The following is a 12,903-nucleotide window of genomic DNA, read 5'->3' as shown; positions in this document are numbered from 1 at the left end:
ACGGTGAAAGAAATAAAGATCAGGGGTTTTTCTTTGATGTTCAGCTTTTTGATGTGTATTGTAGCTCTTTACATGTCTAAGATGGAAAGAATGAAAACTAAAGTACTAAACCCAGGCGACACTGCTGCTCAGTGGTAAGCGCTGTGGCCTCACAGCAAGAAGGTCGCTGGTTCGAGTCTCAGTAACCTTCCCCAGCCTTGTACCTCAAGACAATCCTGTCTTGGAGTTCTACAGACAGTTCCTTTGTCTTTATGCTTGGTTTGTGCTTTGGCATGCACTGTCAACCCTGAGCCTTATATAGACAGCTGTAACCTTGTCAGATCATGTCCAATCAGCTGAACTGAGCACAGGTGAACTCCAATGAAGCTGCTGGAACATCTCCAGAATGCTCAGTGGAGACGGAATATACCTGAGGTCCATTTACTGACGTACATCTGATTTTACAGGTGTTTTATTCGTAATATATTTGCAACAATTTCCAAAACTCATTGTTGACATTGTCATTATGGGGGATTGTGTGTAGAATGTTGAGGAAATCAATCAATTTAATCCATTTAGGAATAAGGCTGTAACATAAACACATGTGGACAAAGTGAAGCGCTGTCAATACTTTCCGGATGCTCTGTATATCTGGTTAACTAGTCTCACATTAAGGGTCCTATCATACACCCGGCGCAATGTGGCGCAAGGACCGATGCAATACTTCTTTAATAGTTTCAGCTTGGTGCAAGAGTCATTTTGAGGCGTTGCGCTACGCTGTTTAAATAGCAAATGCATTAGCGCTCATATGTGCGCCCAAAGGCGTACTGATCTAAAAAGGAGGAACTAAAATAGATTTTTCATTAGACCAAAACAAACCCGGTCTAAACTCCAGCGCAGAGTTGCGCCTCGCTTACACACTGCTTAATACACACAAGATGTAGAGCTATACGCAAATATCTTTACATGTGAAAAAAATTTAAATATTAAGGATATATATAGGATATAATAAGAACAGATATAGGATATAAATATAAAGGATTAAAATATTACTACATATTATTTTCTAGCCTACATCAATATAAAAACCACAGCTTTCATGCCTTCTTCATCTCAGGGAGGCTTTTTCAGTTCATTCATAACAATTTGCTTTTGTATAATGTCATTAGTATTAGCAGTATTATTTATTATATCCATATTTATATTCGTTTTTATTAAACACAAGCTTAGATTTGTCCACCTGTCAGGTTTTAGACCATATGGGGCGCAGCATGTGTTTTAGGATATAACTCAGTTTTCTGAGCACACTTCGTTATTATTATTCATTTATTCGTTTGCTGGAGATTAGAACTGAATTCAGAAATAGCTTTGAGACAAATATTTGCGCTTAACAAACAAAATTAATTATTAATAGGCTAATAGATGTCTGTGCGTAAAGGTTTCCCTATCCAAGAGCGAAAGTGAAAGTAGATCATTTATCTGTCATTCTCGCGCTGCAGATGCTCTGTTTAACTGCTTTCTCTCTTGTGAAATGCTCAGTTTTTCTACTTACACTTACTTTGCGTCCTGTAAATAGTGAATGCGCTCTTGGCGTGACGCAGCTGACTCTTAAAGGGAATGGGAGATGAGACTCTGGTTTATTCTCAAAACACACCTAAAACTCATTAAGAAAATAAACTCAACCCTTTTAGACCATGTGCCACGGCGCAAAGCGGATTTTCCCGTCCTTAAATTAGCAAAAGTGGATTCTGACACGCCCTGAATGTGTTTGCGCCCTGCGCTTTGCACATGGACCGTCAAAATAGAGCCCTGAGTCACATATTTGTATATTGCATGACTTCAAAGTATGTTAAAAGTATTCGTCACTGATTAATGGTTAAAAACTGTTGGAATACTTCAGTATTTGAACTCCCAGCAAAGTTGATGATCATGAACTCAGCAGTCTGTGGTTAAACAGGGATGCATTGCAGACCCAGAAATGAGCATGTCAGCATATCTGCATATCTACAGCTGATGTTTATATGCATGCATTCAGGTTGATTTGATTGCTGTTGAGTGCATGAACTTCAGTGCAGTGGAAGTGCAAATTACAATTTTGACATTACTTTGAATATCAAGTGCGCAAGTGAGCTGGTTGCATGATTAATAACGGGTTCAGGCTGCAGAATACATCTGCTATGACAAACGCTTGAATTTATTTTCCCCTGTTGTTTTTTATTCTTGCATCCTTCAGTTTTGTGGAATATTCTGTATAAATGCATTGGCATAATGTGAAGAACACAGAATCCAAACACAATCTTCCCATCCGGCCTATAAGATGTGAAGTTCAGTGTCTGTACGGGTCATCGGTAGTCACCCAGGGTGAGGAGTTTGCCGGCTTGGAGGATCCTTTAGGAATGAGTGTGTGATGCTCACAGCTGCCTCACATATCAGGCAGCCAAGAAAGTTCAGATGGATAGATTTCAGCACAAGAAATAATGCTTTCACAACACTTATAGATGTTTCAAGGTAAAGTCTAGAGGGGATACAGCTGTGGCTGTGCACATCAGTATTGCAGAAGTTTTGTGAGGGTTGCATTTAGGGTTGGGCTAGGCTATAATAAAATGCAATTAAATGTGTAATTTAATAAATAATATGAATAATGCTCTGTATAATAACGGTTTTACATTACGCTGAGGGGTAGGTTTAGGGTTGGGGTAGGGGTAGATGTTCATAAAATACAATTATTTAGTGATTTAATCAATAATATGCATATTAATGGTATATTTATTATTTTTTACATTACTGTGTGGGTTGTGCTTGTGTGGTAAGCATTAATAAAATACATTTATTTGGTGATTTAATACATAATAATGCCTGCAGCTGTATCCCTTCTAGCAGCAACCATGCTCTCATGTTGGTTTAAGGGTTAAAAATGACCCATGCACAATTTTAACAGCAGGAAAAAGAACTAAACAAGGTTTTTTTAATTTTAATTTTGTTGACTTTTTATTCTAAAATGACCCCAGCATTAGACAAATGAATCGTTTCATCTTTTCCTGAAGGCTGAACACATTTAGGGTGCAACGCTTGTCTTACAGGTTGCCTTAAGAGTCTGCTGCTTTAATTGTTATGCAAACTGTCTCGCTGAACTCTCTTTACTCTTCTGCAGGTGCTTTTATTATTATAAAATCCCCCCGTATTTACTGCAGTGAGAGTCGAGTGTTGTCCACTGAGTGAACACTGCTGAAGTACTGCACACTGATGAGGGAACACACAAACAGTCACAGAGTGTGGGATGAAGATCAGACTGGTTTTTCATGCAGAATAGATTTGAGGATTGAAATTCTGCCTTATTTTAGAGGTTTAGTGCAGGTGGCTCATTTCGATCTAAAGGACGAACGCTGTATACTGAATTATAGACAACAGGAAGGGTAATGTGATGCAGTAGTTGATGTGCGATCATCTGCAAGGTCTTTAATAAAGAGAAGTCAGAAACCACAAAACAATAAGACCAGAGCATCTACATATCAGCTGATCAGTGGTCCATTTCATGTGTGTGTGTGTGTGTGTGTGCGCGCACGCACCTGTGTGTACATCTGTCCTCAATCTCCTCTCCCACGAGTGGTCATTAGACCCAATAGAAAGTGCATGACTTTGTGTCCAGTATTCATGGGAGATTTGTGTGAGTGTGTTTCTCCGCATGATTGGAGAAGAGGTTTACACCAAAAAAAGCCCAACACATGTTCCTAATAATGAGCAGATATTTGCAAAAACATGCTGCGTTTTACTGCCACAGACTGACTATGTATTTGTCTACTTTTCATCTGTTTTGTGTGTTTGCTCTACTAAGTTTAATTAACTTTCATTATTATTATTTCATTAACTTTTATTATTTGTAAATTCAGTTATTTAAAAACACTTTCAGTGTGTGTCTCTGTGTTCTGCTCAGCTCTGTTACGGTGGGGAGGGGTGAGAAGGGTGCGCGACGATGCCTATTTGAGGACCGGGAGGGAGACGTGAGATTACCGGGAGATCATCACTCGATTGTGGGGGAATCCGGAGACTCGCGAAACTTCCCGCCATACTCATAATTCTCTCTTCATATAGCCGTAAGCCTATTACATATCCATAACACACTGTGATATAACCGCGCTCGGATCGGATCGCTTTCTCACTGCAATCGAACCGCTCCAGGGTTCGTTTCAATCGAGCCGAGACCACCTCATTCAAGCGATCTCGGAGCGATTACTTTGGCGCGGAACAGAGTGCGATTGCCCTGTTCACATATGCCAAACGAACCGCGCTAACTGGGCAAACGAGACACGTTCCCAAACAAAAGTGTAGGTGTGAAAGCACTCTAAGCTAAAACACAACATACTAGAAAATGTCAACTGTTATCAACAACTCTCTTGTCAACAACTGTGTTTTCTTCAACTCTGTTTCGCTAAACTCTGTTACTTTAACAATAATTGAAACAACAGCTGCGTCCCAGATCGCACACTAACGCACTAATCTACGCCATTTTGTAGTATAAATAGTGTAAGTAGTGTGTTCACACTGAAAACTCTAAAAATAATAAGTGCACTTTAATTACACGGATGATGCACTCATTCACCCGCTAAAATGAAGTGTGTAATGATGGACACTTCACACACTCAAAAAGTAGAGGAAGGGGCGGAGCTATCGGGCGCACATGTTGATAACTTAATTTGTTTTGAATTGTGAAAGCAAAATTCTCCTACGAGAGGGATTATAGCGCCTCCCGATGGTGACTGCGGTTATACTCACGGCAGGTATTATTTGATAATTCGGTTGTTGATTTCACTGATTTGGCGACCGTCAAACGTCATCAGAGAAACGGTTTGAATTTCCGCTTAGTAAAAAACAAATTAGTGTGCCATTTGGGACGCCACTACATACATATACTATCCTGTTGAGTGTGTAAGTGCATAAGTACATAGTGCATGAGTGCACAGTGTGTAGTGTGCCATTTGGGACGCAGCTAACATTTAAGCATTTTAAGGGTGGATTAAAACACAGAAATCTCCCATAAATACTGACTACAAAGTCTTGATTGATTGATTGATTGATTGATTGATTGATTGATTGATTGATTGATTGATTGATTGATTGATTAATATAAAGTCATCTACAAGATCAGGAAGATGTTTACACCAAGAGAAAACCAAACAGTTTGGACAGCCTAACCTACATTATGTGTACTGTACTGTAGATGTACTAATATTGAAAAGCTATGTGGTTATTATGTAATTTCTGAGCATTTACCAAATTATTAGTTCCTGAAAATTGATCTACATTTTTTTTTGATTGATTAAAAAATAAATATGCATTTTAAAAATTAGGTTTTGAACTGAACTGTTATAGCGTGCATCAGGAAAAGCAGTGTGTGTGTGTGTGTGTGTGTGTGTGCGTGTGTGACACTTTCTGTGCAGAATAAACAATGTTATAAGCATGTGTGGACTGAAAATAAATGCATCTTTATTTTCAGGGAACTGAATGGAAACAACCTCACACGCATCAACAGAAACGACTTCACTGGCCTCAAGTATCTTCGAGTACTGTAAGTTGTTTTAGGTCTATATACAGCACTGCACATTTTATATAAATGCAGAATGATGATATCACATGTGTCTAGTTGTTGTGGTTATAGATGGAGGACAAATGCTTTCTTCCTTCCTTTAGTTTCTCTGCATTGTTTATTCATAATGGAGTAAAGATGATCATTTGCATGTGTTTTTAAGGTCTGTGACTGCGTGAGAATTTCAGCAGAGTTTAAATCATTCAGGCACTCTTAATTGTACCATTTGAAATGTCAAGAAAGGCACATTTCATATATTCATATTATTTACATAATGAAGACTATACAGTGTTATTTCATATTTATACTGTTAATTATACTGTTAATACTGTTAGGCCCCTCAGATAATCATAATGCAGAGTTTATTTCACTTTATCTTTGTTCTGTTGTATTTAATTATGCTTGTAATTTAATAATAATCATGTTTCATGCATGCTTTATTTCCCTACTGTATCATTCCTAATCCATTTAAATCAATTAATTCTTTCACAATAGAGCTAAATCATCTGTGGAAATTGTATTTATTCCACAATATATACGGTTGAAGGCAAAATCATTCAACCCGCTGTGAAATTTTTATTATTTTTTTCCAATATTTTCCAGATGATGTTGAACAGATGCAGGAGTTGTTCACAGTGTTTCCTCTAATATTTGTTCTTCTGGAGAAAGTCTGATTTGTTTTATTTGGGCTACAATAAAAGCAGTTTTTAATAGTGTTAAAGTCATGTTAAGGTCAATATTATTGGCCCCTTCAGCAATATTAGTGTTGGATTGTCTCCAGAACAAACCACTGTTATACAATGACTTGCCTAATTACCCTAACTTTACCCTAATTACCCTAGTGAAGCCTTTACTCGTCACTTTAAACTGAACACTAGTGTCTTGAAGAATATCTAGTCTAATATTATGTGGTCATCATGAAGAAGAGGAAATAAATCAGCTATTAGAGATGAGTTAGTAAACTATTATGATTAGATGTTTAAATATCTCACTGTTAAACAGAAATTAAGGAAGATATATGAGTGAATTAAGACGTGACAGCAGTGCTAATAATTCTGACTTCAACAAAACATCACAGTCTGTCCCATATCTGCTCCTGCAGTGTCCTCAAACGTCTGTGATTTCTGCTTTTCAACAGGCAGCTGATGGAGAACCAGATTGTAACGGTGGAGCGCGGCGCGTTCGACGAGATGAGAGAGCTGGAGAGACTGTAAGTGTTCACATTATTATAGGAAATAAGAGCTTTTTCCTGCTGGTGGAGGGCGAGGAGTCACCGCTGCGTCTCTCTGAGGCAGAAAGTGCTGGAACACAGAGTGCTCATGAGAGCCAACACAAGCCATACTCAAACACCCACTTAGCTGTGTTTGCATCCACCTATCTTTATGCGCATTTTGAAATATCGCATTAAAATGCTTAGTAAATTTTGATAATGTGCAAATGAGTAGGATAAACTTTTAATCCGATATGCAGATAAACTGTGCAGTGATCAGCTGCAGTGAGTAAAGTGTGTGCCTGCGCTTCATCAGTCTGTCAATGCATGTGTGTGTGTGAGGGTCTTAGCATCATTAATGCTGGTTTGCAGCTCTCCACTGTGTCAGATGTGAGATGTTGTTGTGCTGATTGTAAAAGGCCTCAGCTCTCCGACAGTCCGTCATGACAGTGCTTCAGTGTTATCCTTCTTCTATTATTATTCCCTCCAGAATAATGAGCATCTGTCTGCGCTGGTTGTTGATAGATCGGATATGGTTGCAGCCGAAGTTAACAAGAATTCTTTATATCATTTAGTAATTTTTCTATTTCCTAAATTTCCTATATACTCCCCAGAAAAGTACCTTCATAGGAAATTACCTCCTATTACCTTTTATTTCATTAAGATCTACCCCCACCCCAACTCTAAACCCAATCCTCACAGTACTGTGATACTGGTACCGAGTATTATTTATGCTATCTATTAATTTACCCAATAAATTATATTTTATTAACATCTACTCCCAACCCTAAACCCAACCATCACAGTACTGTAAAGATAATAATTAATGTTATACAGTGTCATGAAAAACTCTGTTTTATTATTGTGCATACTGCACTTCCGATCTAGACTGTGCTCCCGTCTCATGCCTCCAGAAGCCACCGTGTTCACCTTGCACCTTGTCTTCTGAGGCTCAACTCATTTATTAGAGGAGCACAAACACCACATGCCATCCTCAGCTTTAAATTGCACAACCTTTACTGTTGTAAAAGCTGAAATACACTACAGTATTTATTACTGTTGATCAGTTCACTATAGTTAATACTACAGTATGCTGGAGCACTCATTAACAAAGAGTTGTACATGCTATAATATAGAGAGTATAAGGCCGTACTCACACTATGCACAGTTGCCTCGAACCAGGTCAAAGCACGTTTGTCCCCCCTCCTGTCTCCCCCGACGGCCCGCACTTACATTACTATCGGGCATGGGCACGCTTACGTCATCGATGCTGCGCTGTTCAGTAAGCACTCTCGCTCAGCACAGTGGACATTTCTCTAGTTATATCGCTTTAGTCCTTAGGGATGCGGTGACACACAGATATTTGGCCGAACAGATCTGCCACTTTTGGCGCTCATAAACAATCATAAAGCCCTCGTGCTGCAGGAATTAGGAGGTCTGCTGAAGGTGCAGCTGTCGTGCAGTAAGGGGTTTGCGTATTTAATAAACTACGGCAGTTTGCGTTCACTGAACAGTAAGAATGATTAATAAATCCATATGAAACAACCCCTTAAAAGTCACGTCTCACTTTCAGTTTCGGGCTCAAGCCCGAAAGCCCCCAAGCTTTTTGATTTTCAGTGAAATCAAAAGCCCAAGTGAACCGTGCTCTATTCAGCGCACTCACACTTCTCAAACGTCCGGGAAACGGGTTTGAGCATGGTTTGGATAGCAAAGTGTGAGTACGCCCTAACACACTTCCCAGTGTCATCTTAAGAGTTGCTGTTGTGTTGGCTCAGTCTGTAAATGTGTTTGTTTCTTCTTTTCTCCAGACGTCTGAACAGAAATCAGCTTCACCAGCTTCCAGAGCTCCTGTTCCAGAAGAACGCCGCGCTGTCCAGACTGTAAGTGCCTGTTTTCTGCTGGCTGATGGTTGGTTTTTAATATTGACTGTTGTTGTTTATTTTTGTTGCCTGATGTTTATGGAAAATGCTGCAGTTCCAGTGTGCTCAGTTATCTGGAGAAAAAGCTAGAGAATCAGATCTGGCTGTGTGTGAGGGCTTTTTGTGCTTTGTCTTTGCTGGATCACGAGAAATCAGCTCAGTTTCACCTGACAGTATAACTCTAAGATGATTGGGTTATTTCAACAGAAATTGAACATGAGGACAAACCCAAATGTTGAGTTAAAAATTAGGCTTTTAATTTATGCCTAAAAAACTTATGATTTTTGTATATAATACTCCTAAAATTAGGTTGAAATAGCCCAACAGTTTCAGAGTGAGTTTGTTAGAGGAAAGGATTATTATTCTGTCCTGCAGTGTTTGGTGTTTGGCTGATCTGGCTGTGGTTTGTGGTTTGTGTGTTTGGGTTTAAAGAGTTCTGTTTATTGCTATGACTGAATACTGCAGAATGATGTGATATTTAATGCTCATTCTTTATGATTATTTTTTGCAAATTGCACATGCTAGAGTGCTGTCAGAATGAAAGATCCAGCTGTGTGTGTGTGTGTGTGTGTGTGTGTGTGTGTGTGTGTGTGTGTGTGTGTGTGTGTGTGTGTGTGTGTGTGTGTGTGTGTGGTCTCTGATGTGTTGAATATGCTTGTGTTTTCTTGATTATGCATCTAAGGCCATAATTAAATGCATTTGGCAATCAAACAGATTTTATTAAATTAAGTATTGTAGATATGTTGTGCATTACTTGTGTGTTCAAACAACTTTTACTCTAAATCTGTCTGAGAATAATTGACACAAACTCAACTACACTCAGTGTAATTTTTGTTGCTGTCTTCTGGAAATATGACTGGACAGTTCATCTTATTTTACTTAATTTAAGGTACTGTCCTTGTTATTGATAAACTATTAACTAGATTTTGCCTCATTAAACTCCTAATTTGCTGCTTTTTAATAGTTATTAAGGTAATTTGGGTTGTTTGAGGCTTTGGGTATGTAGAATAAGATCATACTTATAAGCAATATTCAGCATGACTCCAATAATCATACTAAATGTAGATGAGCACTGTGCTATGTTTGACAGCTCGCACTATTTTCCTTTCTTTCTTAATTAATTTAGTTTAAACATATTTTTATCTGTTTTTAAACCTTTTAATCATTTTAAGCTTTGTTGACATTACTTATTTTGATTATTTTACTATGATTTTAATATTTTAAAATTGCCATTGCATATGAAATATGCTATAGGAATAAACTTCCCTTGTCTTTCAAATCAACAGCCGATATCTTAATAATAGGCAGATAATAAGTCAATAGTAATAGTGGGAACTGTTGCTTAAAATTCCAAGTGTTGCCCAACTAAAATACACTAATTAAAAAGCTAAACAAATCACTGAAAATAAATGATTAGAGAATAAAATAAAAGCATAATAACCTAGATAGGTAAAGACTCCGATCAGCGATTATTCTCAGCCTTTTATTCTCAGATGTTTGTGTTTGTCGCTGTTTTTGACTGATTTACGCAGTTGTTTGAGCGGCAGAGTCTCCGTCAGAGCCGAGCCGAGCCGCAGAGACATATTTAAAAAACACGCTGAAATATTCAGAGCGAGTGGGACGTGCGAGCGAACAGAGAGATGAAAAGAGGACAAACACAGACAGAATTCTCCATGTATGTACAAGCCATTCTATATTTCGCTGTCATCCATTATTCATGCTCGGGCTGTGTGAAATATTCACAGCGGCAGGAGTGACGGAGTCTCCCGGTTCCCCGCTGGGCTCAGATCCTGCACACAAACACCAAACCTGCCCGTCGACACACTCCTGCACACATATCACATGCTACTGACATGCATTAAAAAGCACTGATACCTGTTCGTCTTAATCTGCGATGCATTAATACAGACTAGGAATAATAAATGGCAACAACTGCTCGTTATTACATTTAACCGCACACTGTACAGTATGCACTGAGATGATGAAGAGCGAATGTTCACGCAGAGTTTGTTGAAGCGCAGCCTCTTCATACAGAGCTGGAGTCCGTCCAGAGGAAAGTTTCCACAGCCACTCGCTCTCACATGTCTCTGAAGGTAAAAGATGGACGTTCGCAGCACTTTTGTGTCGGTCTTCTTGGCCGAGGCTGGATGGAGAGATCTGTTTAGTGCCTTGAATGCAATAGTGGCAGGCGTCCAGTTATTAAAACCATCAGATCCCAGTAGCACAGAACACGTTTCTGTTTTGAGCATCAGTATGTGGACCGGCACTGGGCGCTGAAAGCATGTGTTTGCGGTTTATCTGTGGTTTTCGCAGAGGTCATGGCATGCCGAGGGTTTGTTAACATCTCTATTAACAATCCTCAATCACTTGGTCATATTCATCTTCATGTGAAAGCTGCATTATTTTAAGTGCTCTATTTTAAAATGCTGCATTTAAATTTAACCCTTATAATTGTTGGTGTTGCAATGTTTTTATTTAGTAAGAGTTTTATTTATTAGCCTAAACGATTGATAAAATGAATATTAGCAATCCTCAATGACTTGGGGACTGAATGCTTTTTAATGTGGGGATGCTGGTTGTGTATGGATTTGTTTGTTTGTTTATTTGTGTAACCTTGTATTTAATTATTTTGCTTAATTTTGTATTGATGAATAGATGTAATTTCTGCAATACATCAATCTTGGCATTTGTTATGCAGAAAACAAACAAACCTTAAACCTTGGTCATATTCATCTTCATGCGAGAGCTGCATTATTTTAAATGCATGGATTATTTTACATTTTAAATCATGCATTACATGACTTCACTCATTTTTTTGTGCTCCGATTTTTATTTTCAAATTCACAGATAACATTAAAGCTGTTTTATAAGGACATTTTCATTCTACCTCATAGTGTCGATGATAGTAATTGGTTATTTACTTGATAGTATATTGTATATAGTAGAACATTTCCCTTTTTAACATCAAATTACAAAATCTAAATATACTTAAGAATCAATTCAATTTGACTCAGTGCTGTCACACTGTGGCCTCACAGCAAGAAGGTCGCTGTATCAAGTCCCGGCTGGGTCAGTGTGGAGTTTGCATGTTCTCCCCGTGTTGGTGTGGGTTTCCTCCTGGTGATCCGGTTTCCCCCACAGTCCAAACACATGCGCTATAAGGGAACTGATCAACTAAACTTGCTGTAGTGTATGATTGTGTGTGTGTGAATGAGTGTGTATGGGTGTTTCCCAGTGCTGGATTGCAACTGAAAGGGATCCTCTGTGTAAAACATACAATGGAATAGTTGTTGGTTCATTATAGTTGTATGAAAACATTAACAGAGACATGGAGTATTTCTACACTACTGTAAGACACACACCTACACAAAACTCCGCAAAGGTTCCACTATTATGGGGGAAACTGCATTTTTCACGGCAAGGTTGACATTTGCATGGAACTGCTCTTCTGCAGATTGTTTGCCTGTCGATTTGCTCGTCTGAGAAACAGGGTCGCCGTGGGTTTTCCCAGGATGCCATTGTGCTCCGTCTCCAGGCGAAAGGGCTTGCGGAGTCACCCAGGAGATGCAGGAGCCGCATGTTTGATTCGGGGTCAGCGGCGATAAAGAAAGACACAAAAGAGCCTGGCATGTCCTGAAACTCCTCTGCCATTTACTGCCGCGGTTCCCCCTCCCTCATTATGGAGACTAGTAAAGAGCTGTCAGACTAGTAGAGGACTGGTTACAGCAGTGTGTGTGTGTGTGTGTGTGTGTGTGTGTGTGTGTGTGTGTGTGTGTGTGTGTGTGTGTGTGGATTGGGGGAAAATATTTTTGAAAGTAATCCATTACAATATTGAGTTTCTTCCCCAAAATGTAACTAGTTGCGTTAGGTATTTAATTTTAATGGTAAGTAATGCGTTACGTTACGTTACGTTACGTTACTTTTGAAAATAATGTGTTACAATATTGAGTTACTCCCCCTAAAAAATTAGCTGCGTTACGTATTTAGTTTTAATGGTAAGTAATGTGTTACAGTACTTTTGAAAGTAATGCGTTACAATATTGGGTTACTCCCCAGAAAAGTTACTAGTTGCGTTACTTGGTAACTTTTTATGGTAAGTAATGTGTTACGTTACTTTTGAAAGTAATCCGTTACAAAATTGAATTACTCTCTAAAAAAGTAACTAGCTGCATTACTTAGTTACTCTGTATTATAAGTATTGCGTTACGTTACTT

The 12,903-nt window shown here is 38.7% G+C and overlaps 1 protein-coding gene across 2 annotated transcripts in view; it reads left to right on the top strand.

Moving 5' to 3' along the window:
- The window catches only part of slit1a (slit homolog 1a (Drosophila)), an 86,763-nt gene that overhangs the window by 14,741 nt on the left and 59,119 nt on the right, over positions 1–12,903 (top strand). For both annotated transcript variants that reach the window (XM_073919588.1, NM_001034968.1), the window contains 3 exon segments: positions 5,471–5,542; positions 6,699–6,770; positions 8,579–8,650. In XM_073919588.1, the coding sequence (XP_073775689.1) occupies positions 5,471–5,542; positions 6,699–6,770; positions 8,579–8,650 (216 nt within the window).

This window comes from Danio rerio, chromosome 13 (genome assembly GCF_049306965.1).
Source record: "Danio rerio strain Tuebingen ecotype United States chromosome 13, GRCz12tu, whole genome shotgun sequence".
In the NCBI taxonomy this organism is placed as follows: domain Eukaryota; kingdom Metazoa; phylum Chordata; class Actinopteri; order Cypriniformes; family Danionidae; genus Danio; species Danio rerio.
This window is presented reverse-complemented; position numbering and strand designations above follow the sequence as displayed.